Source organism: Portunus trituberculatus, chromosome 49, assembly GCF_017591435.1.
Source record: "Portunus trituberculatus isolate SZX2019 chromosome 49, ASM1759143v1, whole genome shotgun sequence".
Classification (NCBI taxonomy): Eukaryota; Metazoa; Arthropoda; class Malacostraca; order Decapoda; family Portunidae; genus Portunus; species Portunus trituberculatus.
This window is the reverse complement of record NC_059303.1, coordinates 19090816-19103834: the sequence shown is the minus strand read 5'-3', so window position 1 is coordinate 19103834 and position 13019 is coordinate 19090816. Positions and strand designations below refer to the sequence as shown.

Here is a 13019-nt window from a genome sequence, read left to right as displayed (position 1 = left end):
TGATGATGCAAAATTGCTAAGAGTACTCATAACCTAAGAAGACCTTTTGCTGCTGCAGAGAGATATAAACAAAATCTATGAGTGGAGTAAGAAGTGGAAATTGGAGTTCAATGCCAAGAAATGTCACGTAATGGAATTGGAAAAAAGTAAGAGAAGACCAGTATGGAACTATCTAATGGGAGAGGAACAAACAATGAAGACTAAAGAGGAAAAGATCTGGGAGTGATTACACAGGAAAATCTGAACCCCAAAAAACACATAAGATATTTGGATTAGCATATAAATGTTGACTAATATAAGAGTGGCATTTCAATTCATGGACAAAGAAACGATGAAAAAAATCATTACGAGCATAATACGTCCAAAGCTGGAATATGCAACAGAGATGCGGTCACCAAGTTCTAAAAAAGATGTAAGAAGACTTGAATGAAAACAGAAAATAGCTACAAAGATGGTGCCAGAACTAAAGGACCAAAGATTTGAAGAAAGGCTGACGGAAATAGGACTGCCAATCTTACAAGACAGAAAAGAATGAAGAGACCTAATAACAATGTATAAAATAGTAAATGACATTGAAAACATATACAAGGAAGACCTGGTGCTGGTGACAGAAGAAGCTAGAAGGACAAGAGGACATGTACTTGTAAAGAAGATTAGGATGAGGCAGTGTGTGAAAGATACTGGAAAATACAGTTTTCCACATAGAACAGTGGAAAAATGAAATGCACATAATTTGCATAACTTTAAAGAAAATTTGGACAAATGGAGACACGGAGACAGGACACTATAAGCCCCGCTCAAACCCTGTACAATACAACTAGGTAAATACAACTAGGTAAATACACTAACACACACACACACACACACACACACACACACACACATACACACACAGTCCTACCCGAAGATCGGTCTATGAGCTCTGAGCTTGCTCCGTAATGAGGAAAACTGGCTGGGTGACCAGCAGAAACCGAGGTGAATTACACACACACACACACACACACACACACACACACACACACACACACACACACACACACACACACACACACACACAAATTTATTGAGTTTCTACTCTAGAATAGTTGATAAAGTACAAGAGAGAGAGAGATGGGTTGACTGTATTTATTTAGATCTAAAAAAGGCTTTTGATAAAGTGCCACATGAAAGATTACTATGGAAGTTAGAGAAGGGTGGCTTAAAAGGAAGCACATTGAGATGGATGAAGAATTACTTAAGGGGGAGAGAAATAAGGACGATAGTTAAAGATATGAATTCCAAGTGGAGAACAGTAGACAGCGGAGTGCCACAGGGGTCAGTATTGGCACCAATACTTTTTCTCGTATATATAAATGACATGCCAGAGGGAGTGAACAGCTACATAAATCTGTTTGCGGACGATGCGAAACTGTGCAGAGTCATTAAACAAAAAGAGGATTGTGAAATACTACAGGAAGACTTAAACAAGATCTGGAAATGGAGCAAAAAATGGGAGATGGAATTCAATGTGGACAAAAGCCATGTCATGGAAATGGGAAAAAGTGAAAGACGACCAGTGGGAATCTATAAGATGGGAGATGGAGTAGAACTAGAAAAAGTAAAAAAGGAAAAGGACTTGGGAGTGACAATGGAAGAAAATAATCAACTGGTAAGCCATATTGATAGAATTTTCAGAGAGACGTATAATTTGCTAAGGAATATTGGAGTAGCATTTCACTATATGGACAAGGAAATGATGAAGAAATTGATAAGTACTAAAATAAGACCTAGATTGGAATATGCAGGAGTTGTGTGGACTCCCATAAAAGAAACACATAAGAAAATTAGAGAGACTACAAAAAATGGCTACAAGAATGGTTCCAGAATTTAAAGGGATGGCATATGAGGAGAAACTAAAGGCAATGGATCTACCAACCTTGGAGCAGAGAAGAGAGAGAGGGGATCTGATACAAGTTTATAAATTGATTAACGGAATGGATGAAGTGGATAATGAGAAACTGATCCTGAGAGAAGAATATGACTTTAGAAGCACAAGATCGCATAGTAAGAAACTAAGGAAGGGACGATGTCTGAGAGATGTTAAAAATTTAGTTTCCGCAAAGATGTGTTGAGACTTGGAACAGTTTGAGTGAGGAAGTGGTGTCAGCAAAGAGTGTACATAGTTTTAAAGAAAAATTGGATAAGTGTAGATATGGAGACGGGACCACACGAGCATAAAGCCCAGGCCCTGTAAAACTACAACTAGGTAAATACAACTAGTAAATACACACACACACACACACACACACACACACACACACACACACACAGAGAGAGAGAGAGAGAGAGAGAGAGAGAGAAGAGAGAGAGAGAGAGAGAGAGAAGAGAGAGAGAGAGAAGAGAGAGAGAGAGAGAGAGAAAAAAAGAGAGAAAAGAGAGAAAAAGAGAGAAAAAAAAGAGAGAAGAAAGAGAGAGAAGAAAGAGAAGAGAGAAGAAAAGAGAGAAAGAGAGAGAGAGAGAGAGAAAGAGAGAGAGAGAGAAGAGAGAGAAAGAGAAAAAAAAAAAAAAAAAAAAAAAAAAGAGAAAGAGAGAAAGAGAGAGAAAAAAATGCTAATAGTTGATGATCGACTCTTCCTTGTGCCTTTAGAAGGAGAGAGCAGGTGAGGACAGGGTGCAGGTCATGGTCACAAACCAATTAGGACTCGCTTTATGGAAGAGGTCAGCAGACACATGTCCAACTATGTAGAGGGAAAAAAAAAAGAATAAATAAATAGAGAAGAAGAAAGAAAGAAACAAGAAAAAAAAATTGTCAATTTATTTTTAAGTGATGAGGGTTTGGGAGGAGCCATCAGCAGTGCCATGGCTATCTGCTGTTTTATGATTGAACTGAACATTTTGAGTCGTTATTAGTGTGTTGAAGTGAGATAATAATACTATGAAGTAATTGTTACTCATCTTGTCCAGCTTTACACCTCTGTCTCAAAATAATCTTTTGTAATAGTGTTATTGTGAGAGTTATGTGATGCATAGTTGTAATGATGAAGGTAGTGAGAAAAAACAGTGTTTGAAAAGGTCATAGTAGTCTTATGATATGTATGGGGTGAGGAGAGGGTCTAGAAGGGAGAGATAACACACGTGAGGGAGGGGAGGCAAGGGTTCAAGGTCAAGCTGTCAGCTGCAACTGTCTGCAATTATACATTTGTTTCTTGGTGTCTTCTTTTCTTGAAGATTCTAATTCTTGTCAAATTTATGTCCGTAAGGACGTAATTATTTCTGAAAAATTAGAGAGCTAAATAATGCATGACCTCTCTTGACACTTGGCCATGACTCAATGAGTGAGACACACACCAAAACTTGAAATTTATCGAGAAAAATATTCATATAGAATTTTTTAAGCAGACACAAGGATAAGGTGATACATAATTTTTTAGGGCATGAGTCACACTGTGATGCAACCGCACAAGACATTTAAAAATGGCTTCCTGATGGGAAGGGTATTTAATTATCAAAACTAAACTACACCAAGTGATAATTCAAGGTCTAAAGATTTCTTAGAGACAATAATCCCAAAATAAATCCTGCATTCCCCCCCTCCCTAAAGTCTGAGTTACTCTGCTACCCCCCTACCCCTTCCTTTTTTTTGTGTATGTGAGGGGGTGGAATTCTTATAAGTCGAACATCATTCATGTTTGTCGGACCAACCTTTCCCCCTTTTCTCCTATTAGTCTGAGGCCAACAGTATAGCTGCACTCTGACCATATGTTTGTCCTGTAAGAAAGGCTCCATTCTTTACTCATTGTTAACCTTGTTGGTTGGACTCATCGCTTACAAATTTGTCTTCTTTGCTGTGGGTTGATGGGCAGGCTGTGGAGATCACCCCAACTCTGGCATGCACAGTAAATCCTCAATATATTGGATACCTATATATAAGATCTTTGGCTACACTGGGCTTTTTCATCTGGACAAAGTTCTCATGAACCAGATAAGATTGGGTTTGTATGGAGGGGTTATCAAATATATCAGATTGGAGTTCCATACAACTGATCCAATATAGGAAGGGTTCACTGCACCACCCTCATTCCTCAATATGTCTACAGGAGTCTGGCAACACAATGGGCATCAATGATCAACACAACTATCTGAAGATTTATCACTTGTCTAAGGAAGGACAGAGTGTACCGTCAGCACATTGTCGTTGGAGGCGTTCATGAGGGCATCCCAGTTGACAGTGTGGACATAACACAAGTTTATGTTGTTCTGTATCCTGACACTGCCACGCAGGATGGAGCGAAGATTGTACAGTCCAATGTTCTGCAACAAACATAAGGAAAGAAGAGTTACTTGAACTATGAAGATTAAGCTATCATAATGTATTCTGAATATTCTGGCCTTTATTTGTATTTATACTTATCCCCATTACCTACTAAATAGTTTCAAAATCAACAGTGATACATGTACAGTATTGTCTTTCATGTGCTCCTACATATCACAGAACTTACAAAATATATCTGAATTGTCTCAAACCAGGCTGTTCCCACTAGTGCTGCCTCAGACAAGGGTGTAACTATGACACATTCAGTATAATGGAATACTGAACAACTGGAAGCTGAAATAAATCTGAATTTTGACAGAAAAGTATAATATTTAAGATCAAAACCAGGCACTGAACACAAGACTGAGGAAGCAATGGGTGCACCTGCTGTTGGAGTGTGTTGTGGAGGTTTCCATATTTGGGTCATTATATGAATTAGTCATGAGTGAATGATGCACCTCAGTGTGACACACCAGTGTTCAGAGAGGGGTACACCACAACCATGTTCCTATTCCCAGATGGTGTGATGTTCCTTAATTGACTGTGACAAACTTATCACTTTTATAAATACACACAAGCCGAAGTCCCTTTCATATATAAGCCTGGTCATCTCAAACCATATTACATTCATATTCTAATTCCATGCACATTCAATCAAATCAAAGAAATAACTAAATTTTTGCTTCCTTCCTGGATTGTCAACTAAGAATTCAAAAACTAGATTACCATCTCTCTCTCTCTCTCTCTCTCTCTCTCTCTCTCTCTCTCTCTCTCTCTCTCTCTCTCGATTTTCACATCTTAGAACATGTTCAAAAACTTACATGACACTTAGACTTGTAAATATAGATACAAACAAGTTTATTCTCTCATAAGCTCAGTCACAATGCCACTGGAAACTTTAGCCAGTCCTGTGTCTCACCTCCAGCTGGGTGTTGTAGATGACAAGAGAATAGTGGTACAGCAGCTTCATGCCCCGAATTACAGTCAAGTTAGGGAACAGCTGGCCAAGACTCTTCAGACTCTCCACTTGATATACCAGGAGAAAGTCAGTGATTTCCAGCAAGTGAGGGAATCTCCACGGCTTCCAATCATCCTCTGACACCTTAAGTATTCATGTCAATCAATCAGTGAGGACCTTTAATCCTGCAGTCACATATCACAAAATTCCTTCAGATTATAATAGGATAAGCATTGCAAATTATCTCAGCAGAGTAAGAAACAATTTTATAACTTAATAATGTTGCTATGTCTGAAAAGAAATGTGACAGCAGATACTTCAATGCAATTGCATGAAGTTTTGCATGATAATAATATCTATAGAATAATATTTCATTGAGATCAGACTCCTCAGAATCATGCACACACTACAACACACAAAAAAAAATTTGGAAGATGTGTATGTGATTACAATATCTCCAGCATAATATTTTAGTAGAATCACAACTTAATTCAGCATCATCCACACATTACAGCACACAGGAAATACCGTGAAGTAATACTATATGAAAGCCTTGCCAGATGTATGAAAAGTTGCCTAATCAGTGATGCTGGTGACTTGCACCTGACCCTTCACTCTCTGCCAGGACACTCAACAATACTCTTACAGATGCCTTAATGAAGCATGTAGTCATTCATAGTACATGCACTTTTATTCCAAAACACTTTGCTCTTAGAGAAGATCAGTGTGATCCTGAAGAGTGTTTCTATTGTTAACAAGAATATTTCTATTGTTAACAATTCTTGTTAATCTGGCAGTGAAATCATAAAGCCACAATTATAAACCCATGTCAAGTGAGCTAGAGCCTTTTTGAATTAGTGATGGTGTAATCAGAAGAGCTTCAGAATATGAGCCATAGACACACACACACACACACACACACACACACACACACACTAAGAAACTGAGGAAGGGAAGATGTCTGAGAGATGTTAAAAAATTTAGTTTCCCGCAAAGATGTGTTGAAACTTGGAACAGTTTGAGTGAGGAAGTGGTATCAGCAAAGAGTGTACATAGTTTTAAAGAAAAATTGGATAAGTGTAGATATGGAGACGGGGCCATACGAGCATAAAGCCCTGGCCCTGTAAAACTACAACTAGGTAAATACAACTAGATAAATACACCAGACGAGGTCGAGGAAGGATGCACTGGCATCGCTCAGACAATCAGCTGATCTTCACTACCTATTGTATAGTATTTACAGTGGCCTGGGCAAGTAGTGTGGACTCATTTTTCATGAAATCAACTGTTAAAGAATCATGAGTAAAGAAGAGATTCCATCAAAATGCAGGTATGAGACTAGGGAAAAAATGAAAGATGATGATGACTATGTTGATGAGGGAGAGAGTGCATTCGAAGGTTTCGATACGGTGAATACTTCACTACTAAAAGAGTGTTGACTGTTGAACATAAACTAGATATATTGATAAAGGAAAGTATGGGAATGAAAGAGAATGAAGAACAGGAAAAAGAGTTTATAAAAGTGAAAAAAAGGATAAAAAAAGTAGAAGAAAATGAAGCTAGGCTAAGAGCAGAAAACGAAGAACTTAAAAAGGAAGTACCTAACTACAAGAAGCAGATGGAAGAAGGACTCTGTAAAACCAAGAAAGAAAAAGAGAAGCTGAAAGATCTAGTAAACACGGAAGAGGAAAGAGTACAGAACGTGATTAAAAAAGAAGTACAAACAGAGTGTCCAAGATAAGAAAGATAAGGCTGATTTTCAGGAGGTGATTCAAGAACAACTTCAAGAAAAAGAAGAAAATATGACAAACAAAATGATAGGAGTCCTCAAGACAAAAGAAAATTTAGTTAGAGAAATTGCAGAAAAAAAGAAGAGTGTAATCGTATTTGGAATAAAAGAAAATATAAAATATAGACCAAGAAGAGAAAAAGAAGAAATGAAATCAGACAAAGACCTACTGAAGAATCTAAACGATGAAGATAGGCAGAACTTGGAAGAGGAAGTAGACGAAATAAACAGAATGGGACCATATCAAGAAGGAAAAACGAGACCAATTAAAATACTACTAAAATCACAAGCAGCAACAGAAGAAATATTATATAGAACAACAAAACTTAGAGAAACAATAATATATATATATATATATATATATATATATATATATATATATATATATATATATATATATAAAGAAAAATAGAAATGAGGAAGAAAGGAAGAGATACAATGAACTGGCAGCAGCAGCAAGGGAAAAAAATAACGAAAGGTCGGAAGAGGAAAAACAAAATTTTTTTGGAGAATTCTACGAGACAGGATAAGGAAATGGTATATAGACAAGAAGGAAGAGAAAAAAAAGTGGAGCAAGTTTAACTAAAAATGATAAAGGCAAGAGACTAAAAATTATGTATACGAACATAGACGGGGTTTTATCAAGTAAAGTAGAATTAAGAGATTACATAAAGAAAGAAAATCCAGATATTGTATGCCTGGCTGAAACAAAACTAAATGAGGCAATCAACATAGACTTGCATAATAGGTATAATGTATGGAGAAGAGACAGAGTGGGTAAAGGAGGAGGAGAAGTCATGATAATGTTAAGGAAGGAGATAGTGATAAACCAAGTGGAATGTGGAGAAGGAAAAGTACTGTATGTTAAGATGCATATTAATAAAAAAGAGTTAACAATCATTGTAACATATGTGCCACCAAAAATAAATTCATGGACCAATCAAGAATATAAAGACATGATAGATAACACAATAAGGAGTCTAACGAGAATCGTTAAAGAAAGGAGAAAAGTGATATTAGTAGGAGATTTCAACTGTAAAGAAGTGGACTGGGAAAATTATAAAAAAAGAAGCCCGGGGAGAAAGATTCTTGAACCTAATGATAGACAATATGATGGACCAGAGAGTAAAGGAATGCACAAGATTCGGAGGAAACGACGAGCCGGCGAGATTGGACCTAGTTTTTACAAGAGGTATACAAATGAATGATGATATAAGATATAAGTGCCCATTGGAAAAGAGTGACCATGTAATATTAGAAATGGATATAGAAGAGGGAAAGGAAGATAGAGATGATTCATACAAAGGAGACCGATTAAATTACAGAAAGGCTGATACATATTGAGAATCTCAAGAAATATTTTTAAAACATAAACTGGGAGGAGATGGAAAACTCAGAGACGATGCAAGAGAAGTATAACATTTTTGGAAATATACAAAACAGGAGTCAGGGAATATGTCCCGAAATATAGACCTAAAGAAGAAGGAAAGAAAGATTGGTTTAATGCAAGGTGTGCTAGGGCAAAGAAAAAAAGAGATGGAGCATGGAAAAGGTGGAGGAGAAATAGAAATGCAGTAAATAAGGAGAACTTCAAGACAGCGAGAAATGAATATGTTAAGGTGAGGAAGGAAGAGGAGAGGAACTATGAAAAGGACATTGTCGAAAAATGCAAGGAGCAACCAAAATTGTTTTACAGATTCATCAACAGAAAAATAAGACAAAAAGAAACAATAGAAAGGTTAAAAGGAGAGAACGGGATGGTGGAAGACCCAATAAGTATGGCAGAACTATTAAATAATAAGTTCCAGGAGGTCTTTACTAAGGAATCCATATTTGAAAGGCCACAGGGTAATAGAGAGACAGTCTATATGAAAGAGATTAAAGTAACCAAGCTTGAAATAAAAGAGTTAATGAAGGAACTCGATGAAGAGAAGGCAATGGGACCGGATGAAGTCTCAGGCAGAATACTGAAAGAATGTAGGGAAGAACTAGCAAGTCCTATATACAACATCATAAAATGCTCAATAGAAAATGGAACAGTACCAGTAGAATGAAAAAGAGCTGAGGTGATTCCCATATATAAGAGCGGAAGGAAGGAAGAACCTTTAAATTATAGACCGGTATCACTAACTAGTGTAATATGTAAGATGTGTGAAAGAATAATAAAGAAACAATGGATCGAGTTCCTTGAAGACAACAAATTAATATCAAATAGCTAATTTGGTTTTAGAAAAAGACAGTCGTGTGTAACTAATTTATTGAGTTTCTATTCTAGAATAGTTGATAGAGAACAAGAGAGAGAGGGATGGGTTGACTTTATTTATTTGGATTTAAAAAAGGCATTTGACAAAGTGCCACATGCAAGATTACTATGGAAGTTAGAGGAGAAGGGTGGCTTAAAAGGAAGCACATGAGATGGATAGAAAATTATTTGAGGGGGAGAGAAATAAGGACGGTAGTCAAAGATATGAAGTCCAAGTGGAGAGCAGTAGAAAGCGGAGTGCCACAGGGGTCAGTATTGGCACCAATACTTTTCCTCATTTATATTAACGACATGCCAGAAGGAGTGAACAGCTGCATAAATCTGTTTGCAGATGATACGAAACTGTGCAGATTTATAAAGCAAAAAGAGGATAGTGAAATACTGCAGGAAGACCTAAATAAGATCTGGGAATGGAGTAAAAAGTGGGAAATGGAATTCAATATGAACAAAAGCCATGTCATGGAAATGGGAAAGAGTGAAAGACGACCCGTGGGAATCTATAAGACGGGAGATGGAGTAGAACTGGAGAAAGTAAAAAAAGAAAAGGACTTAGGAGTGACGATGGAAGAAAACAATCAACCGGTAAGCCATATTGATAGAATTTTTAGAGAAACATATAATTTGCTAAGGAATATTGGAGTAGCATTTCACTACATGGACAAAGAAATAATGAATAAATTGATAATTAAATTAATAAGACCCAGATTGGAATATGCAAGAGTAGTGTGGACCCCTCATAAAAAGAAACACATAAGGAAGTTGGAGAGACTACAAAAAATGGCTACAAGAATGGTTCCAGAATTTGAAGGGATGACATATGAGGAGAGACTAAAGGCTATGGATCTACCAACCCTGGAACAAAGAAGAGAGAGAGGAGATCTGATACAAGTTTATAAATTGATCAACGGAATGGATGAAGTGGATAATGAGAAACTGATCCTGAGAAAATAATATGACATTCGAAGCACAAGATCGCATAGTAAAAAGCTGAGAAAAGGAAGATGTCTGAGAGATGTTAAAAAATATAGTTTCCCGCAAAGATGTATTGAGATGTGGAACAGTTTAAATGAAGAAGTAGTGTGTGCAACGAGTGTGCATACTTTTAAAGTAAGATTTAATAAGTGTAGATATGGAGATGGGGCCACATGAGCATAAAGCCCAGGCCCTGTAAAACTACAACTAGATAAATACAACTAGGTAAATACACACACACACACACACACACACACACACACACACACACACACACACACACACACACACACGATGCGAAACTGTGCAGAGTCATTAAACAAAAAGAGGATTGTGAAATACTACAGGAAGACTTAAACAAGATCTGGAAATGGAGCAAAAAATGGGAGATGGAATTCAATGTGGACAAAAGCCATGTCATGGAAATGGGAAAAAGTGAAAGACGACCAGTGGGAATCTATAAGATGGGAGATGGAGTAGAACTAGAAAAAGTAAAAAAGGAAAAGGACTTGGGAGTGACAATGGAAGAAAATAATCAACCGGTTAGCCATATTGATAGAATTTTCAGAGAGCGTATAATTTGCTAAGGAATATTGGAGTAGCATTTCACTATATGGACAAGGAAATGATGAAGAAATTAATAAGTACTAAAATAAGACCTAGATTGGAATATGCAGGAGTTGTGTGGACTCCCAAAAAGAAACCCATAAGAAAATTAGAGACTACAAAATGGCTACAAGAATGGTTCCAGAATTTAAAGGGATGATATATGAGGAGAGACTAAAGGCAATGGATCTACCAACCTTGGAGCAGAGAAGAGAGAGGGATCTGATACAAGTTTATAAATTGATTAATGGAATGGATGAAGTGGATAATGAGAAACTGATCCTGAGAGAAGAATATGACTTTAGAAGCACAAGATCGCATAGTAAGAAACTAAGGAAGGGACGATGTCTGAGAGATGTTAAAAAATTTAGTTTCCCGCAAAGATGTGTTGAGACTTGGAACAGTTTGAGTGAGGAAGTGGTGTCAGCAAAGAGTGTGCATAGTTTTAAAGAAAAATTGGATAAGTGTAGATATGGAGACGGGACCACAAGAGCATAAAGCCCAGGCCCTGTAAAACTACAACTAGGTAAATACAACTAGGTAAATACACACACACACACACCGTGCAAAACACTTTGTAACCGGAGAAACACATTAACAAGATTTTTTTGAAAACATACAACATGCTTCAAAATATTGGCCTTGCATTCCACTACCTAGATGAAGGAATGATGAAGAAGATATTATGTACCTTAATAAGACCCCAGCTAGAATATGCAGCATGTATCTGGTCACCGCATATGAAGAAAATGTGAAGAAGGTAGAAAGGGTACAAAGGCTGCCAACAAGGATGGTACCAGGACTCAGGGAGTTAGACTATGAGGAAAGACTGAGGAAGCTGGGGCTGACCACATTAGAAGAGAGAAGAACAAGAGGAGACATGATAACTATGTATAAATTGGTGAACAAGATTGACATACTGGATAGAGAGTTGATAAAGGCGACCACAAGTAATTATCTCCGAGGACATGGAAAAAAGCTAATAAAGGACATCTGTCTAAATGACGTGAGAAAATACAGTTTCCCACATCGTAGCATTGATAAGTGGAATAAACTGAGCAGTCATGTCGTTGATGCGGTGTGTGTCAATCAGATGAAAAAGAGATATGACAGGAATGGACAAGGAGACAGGACACAGAGAGCTTAGCTCGGGCCCTGTAATACACAAATAGGTAAATACAAATAGGTAAATACACACACACACACACACACACACACACACACACACACACACACACACCCGGTAGCTCAGTGGTTAGAGCGCTGGCTTCACAAACCAGAGGACCGGGGTTCGATTCCCTGGCCGGGTGGAAATATTTGGGTGTGTCTCCTTTCACGTGTAGCCACTGTTCACCTAGCAGTGAGTAGGTACGGGATGTAAATCGAGGAGTTGTGACCTTATTGTCCCGGTGTGTGGTGTGTGCCTGGTCTCAGGCCTATCCGAAGATCAGAAATAATGAGCTCTGAGCTCGTCCCGTAGGGTAACATCTGGCTGTCTCGTCAGAGACTGCAGCAGATCAGTGAAACACACACACATATAGACCGAAGGAAGAAGGTAAGAAAGATTGGTTTAACACAAAGTGTGCCAGGGCAAAGGAGAAAAGAGATGGAGCATGGAAAAGGTGGAGGAGAAATAGAAATGCAGTAAATAAGGTAAACTTCAAAACAGCAAGAAATGAATATGTTAAAGTAAGGAAGGAAGAGGAGAGGATGTATGAAAAGGACATAGTCGAAAAATGCAAGGAGCAACCAAAATTGTTCTACAGATTCTTAAACGGAAAAATAAGACAAAAAGAAACAATAGAAAGGTTAAAAGGAGAAAATGGGATGGTGGAAGACCCAAAAAGTATGGCAGAACTGTTAAATAATAAGTTCCAGTAGGTCTTTACTAAGGAATCCAAATTTGAAAGACCACAGGGTAATAGAGAGACCATCTATATGGAAGAGATTAAAATAACCAAGCTTGAAATAAAAGAGTTAATGAAGGAACTGGATGAAGAGAAGGCAATGGGACCGGATGAAGTCTCAGGCAGAATACTGAAAGAATGTAGGGAAGAACTAGCAAGTCCTATATACAACATCATAAAATGTTCAATAGAAAATGGATCAGTACCAATAGAGCTGACGTGGTTCCCATATA

At 37.5% G+C, this 13019-nt stretch overlaps 1 protein-coding gene across 7 annotated transcripts in view; it reads right to left on the bottom strand.

Annotated features, from left to right (window-relative positions):
* The window catches only part of LOC123499223 (insulin receptor-like), a 161061-nt gene that overhangs the window by 98296 nt on the left and 49746 nt on the right, over positions 1–13019 (bottom strand). For all 7 annotated transcript variants that reach the window (XR_006672936.1, XR_006672937.1, XM_045246974.1 and 4 more), the window contains 2 exons: positions 5211–5393; positions 4159–4290 (listed from right to left, as the gene is read on the bottom strand). Coding sequence is in view for 5 of the 7 variants with exons in the window: in XM_045246974.1 (XP_045102909.1) it covers positions 4159–4290; positions 5211–5393 (315 nt within the window). In the remaining 2 variants the exon portion in view is untranslated. The remainder of the gene's footprint in view (positions 1–4158; positions 4291–5210; positions 5394–13019) is intronic.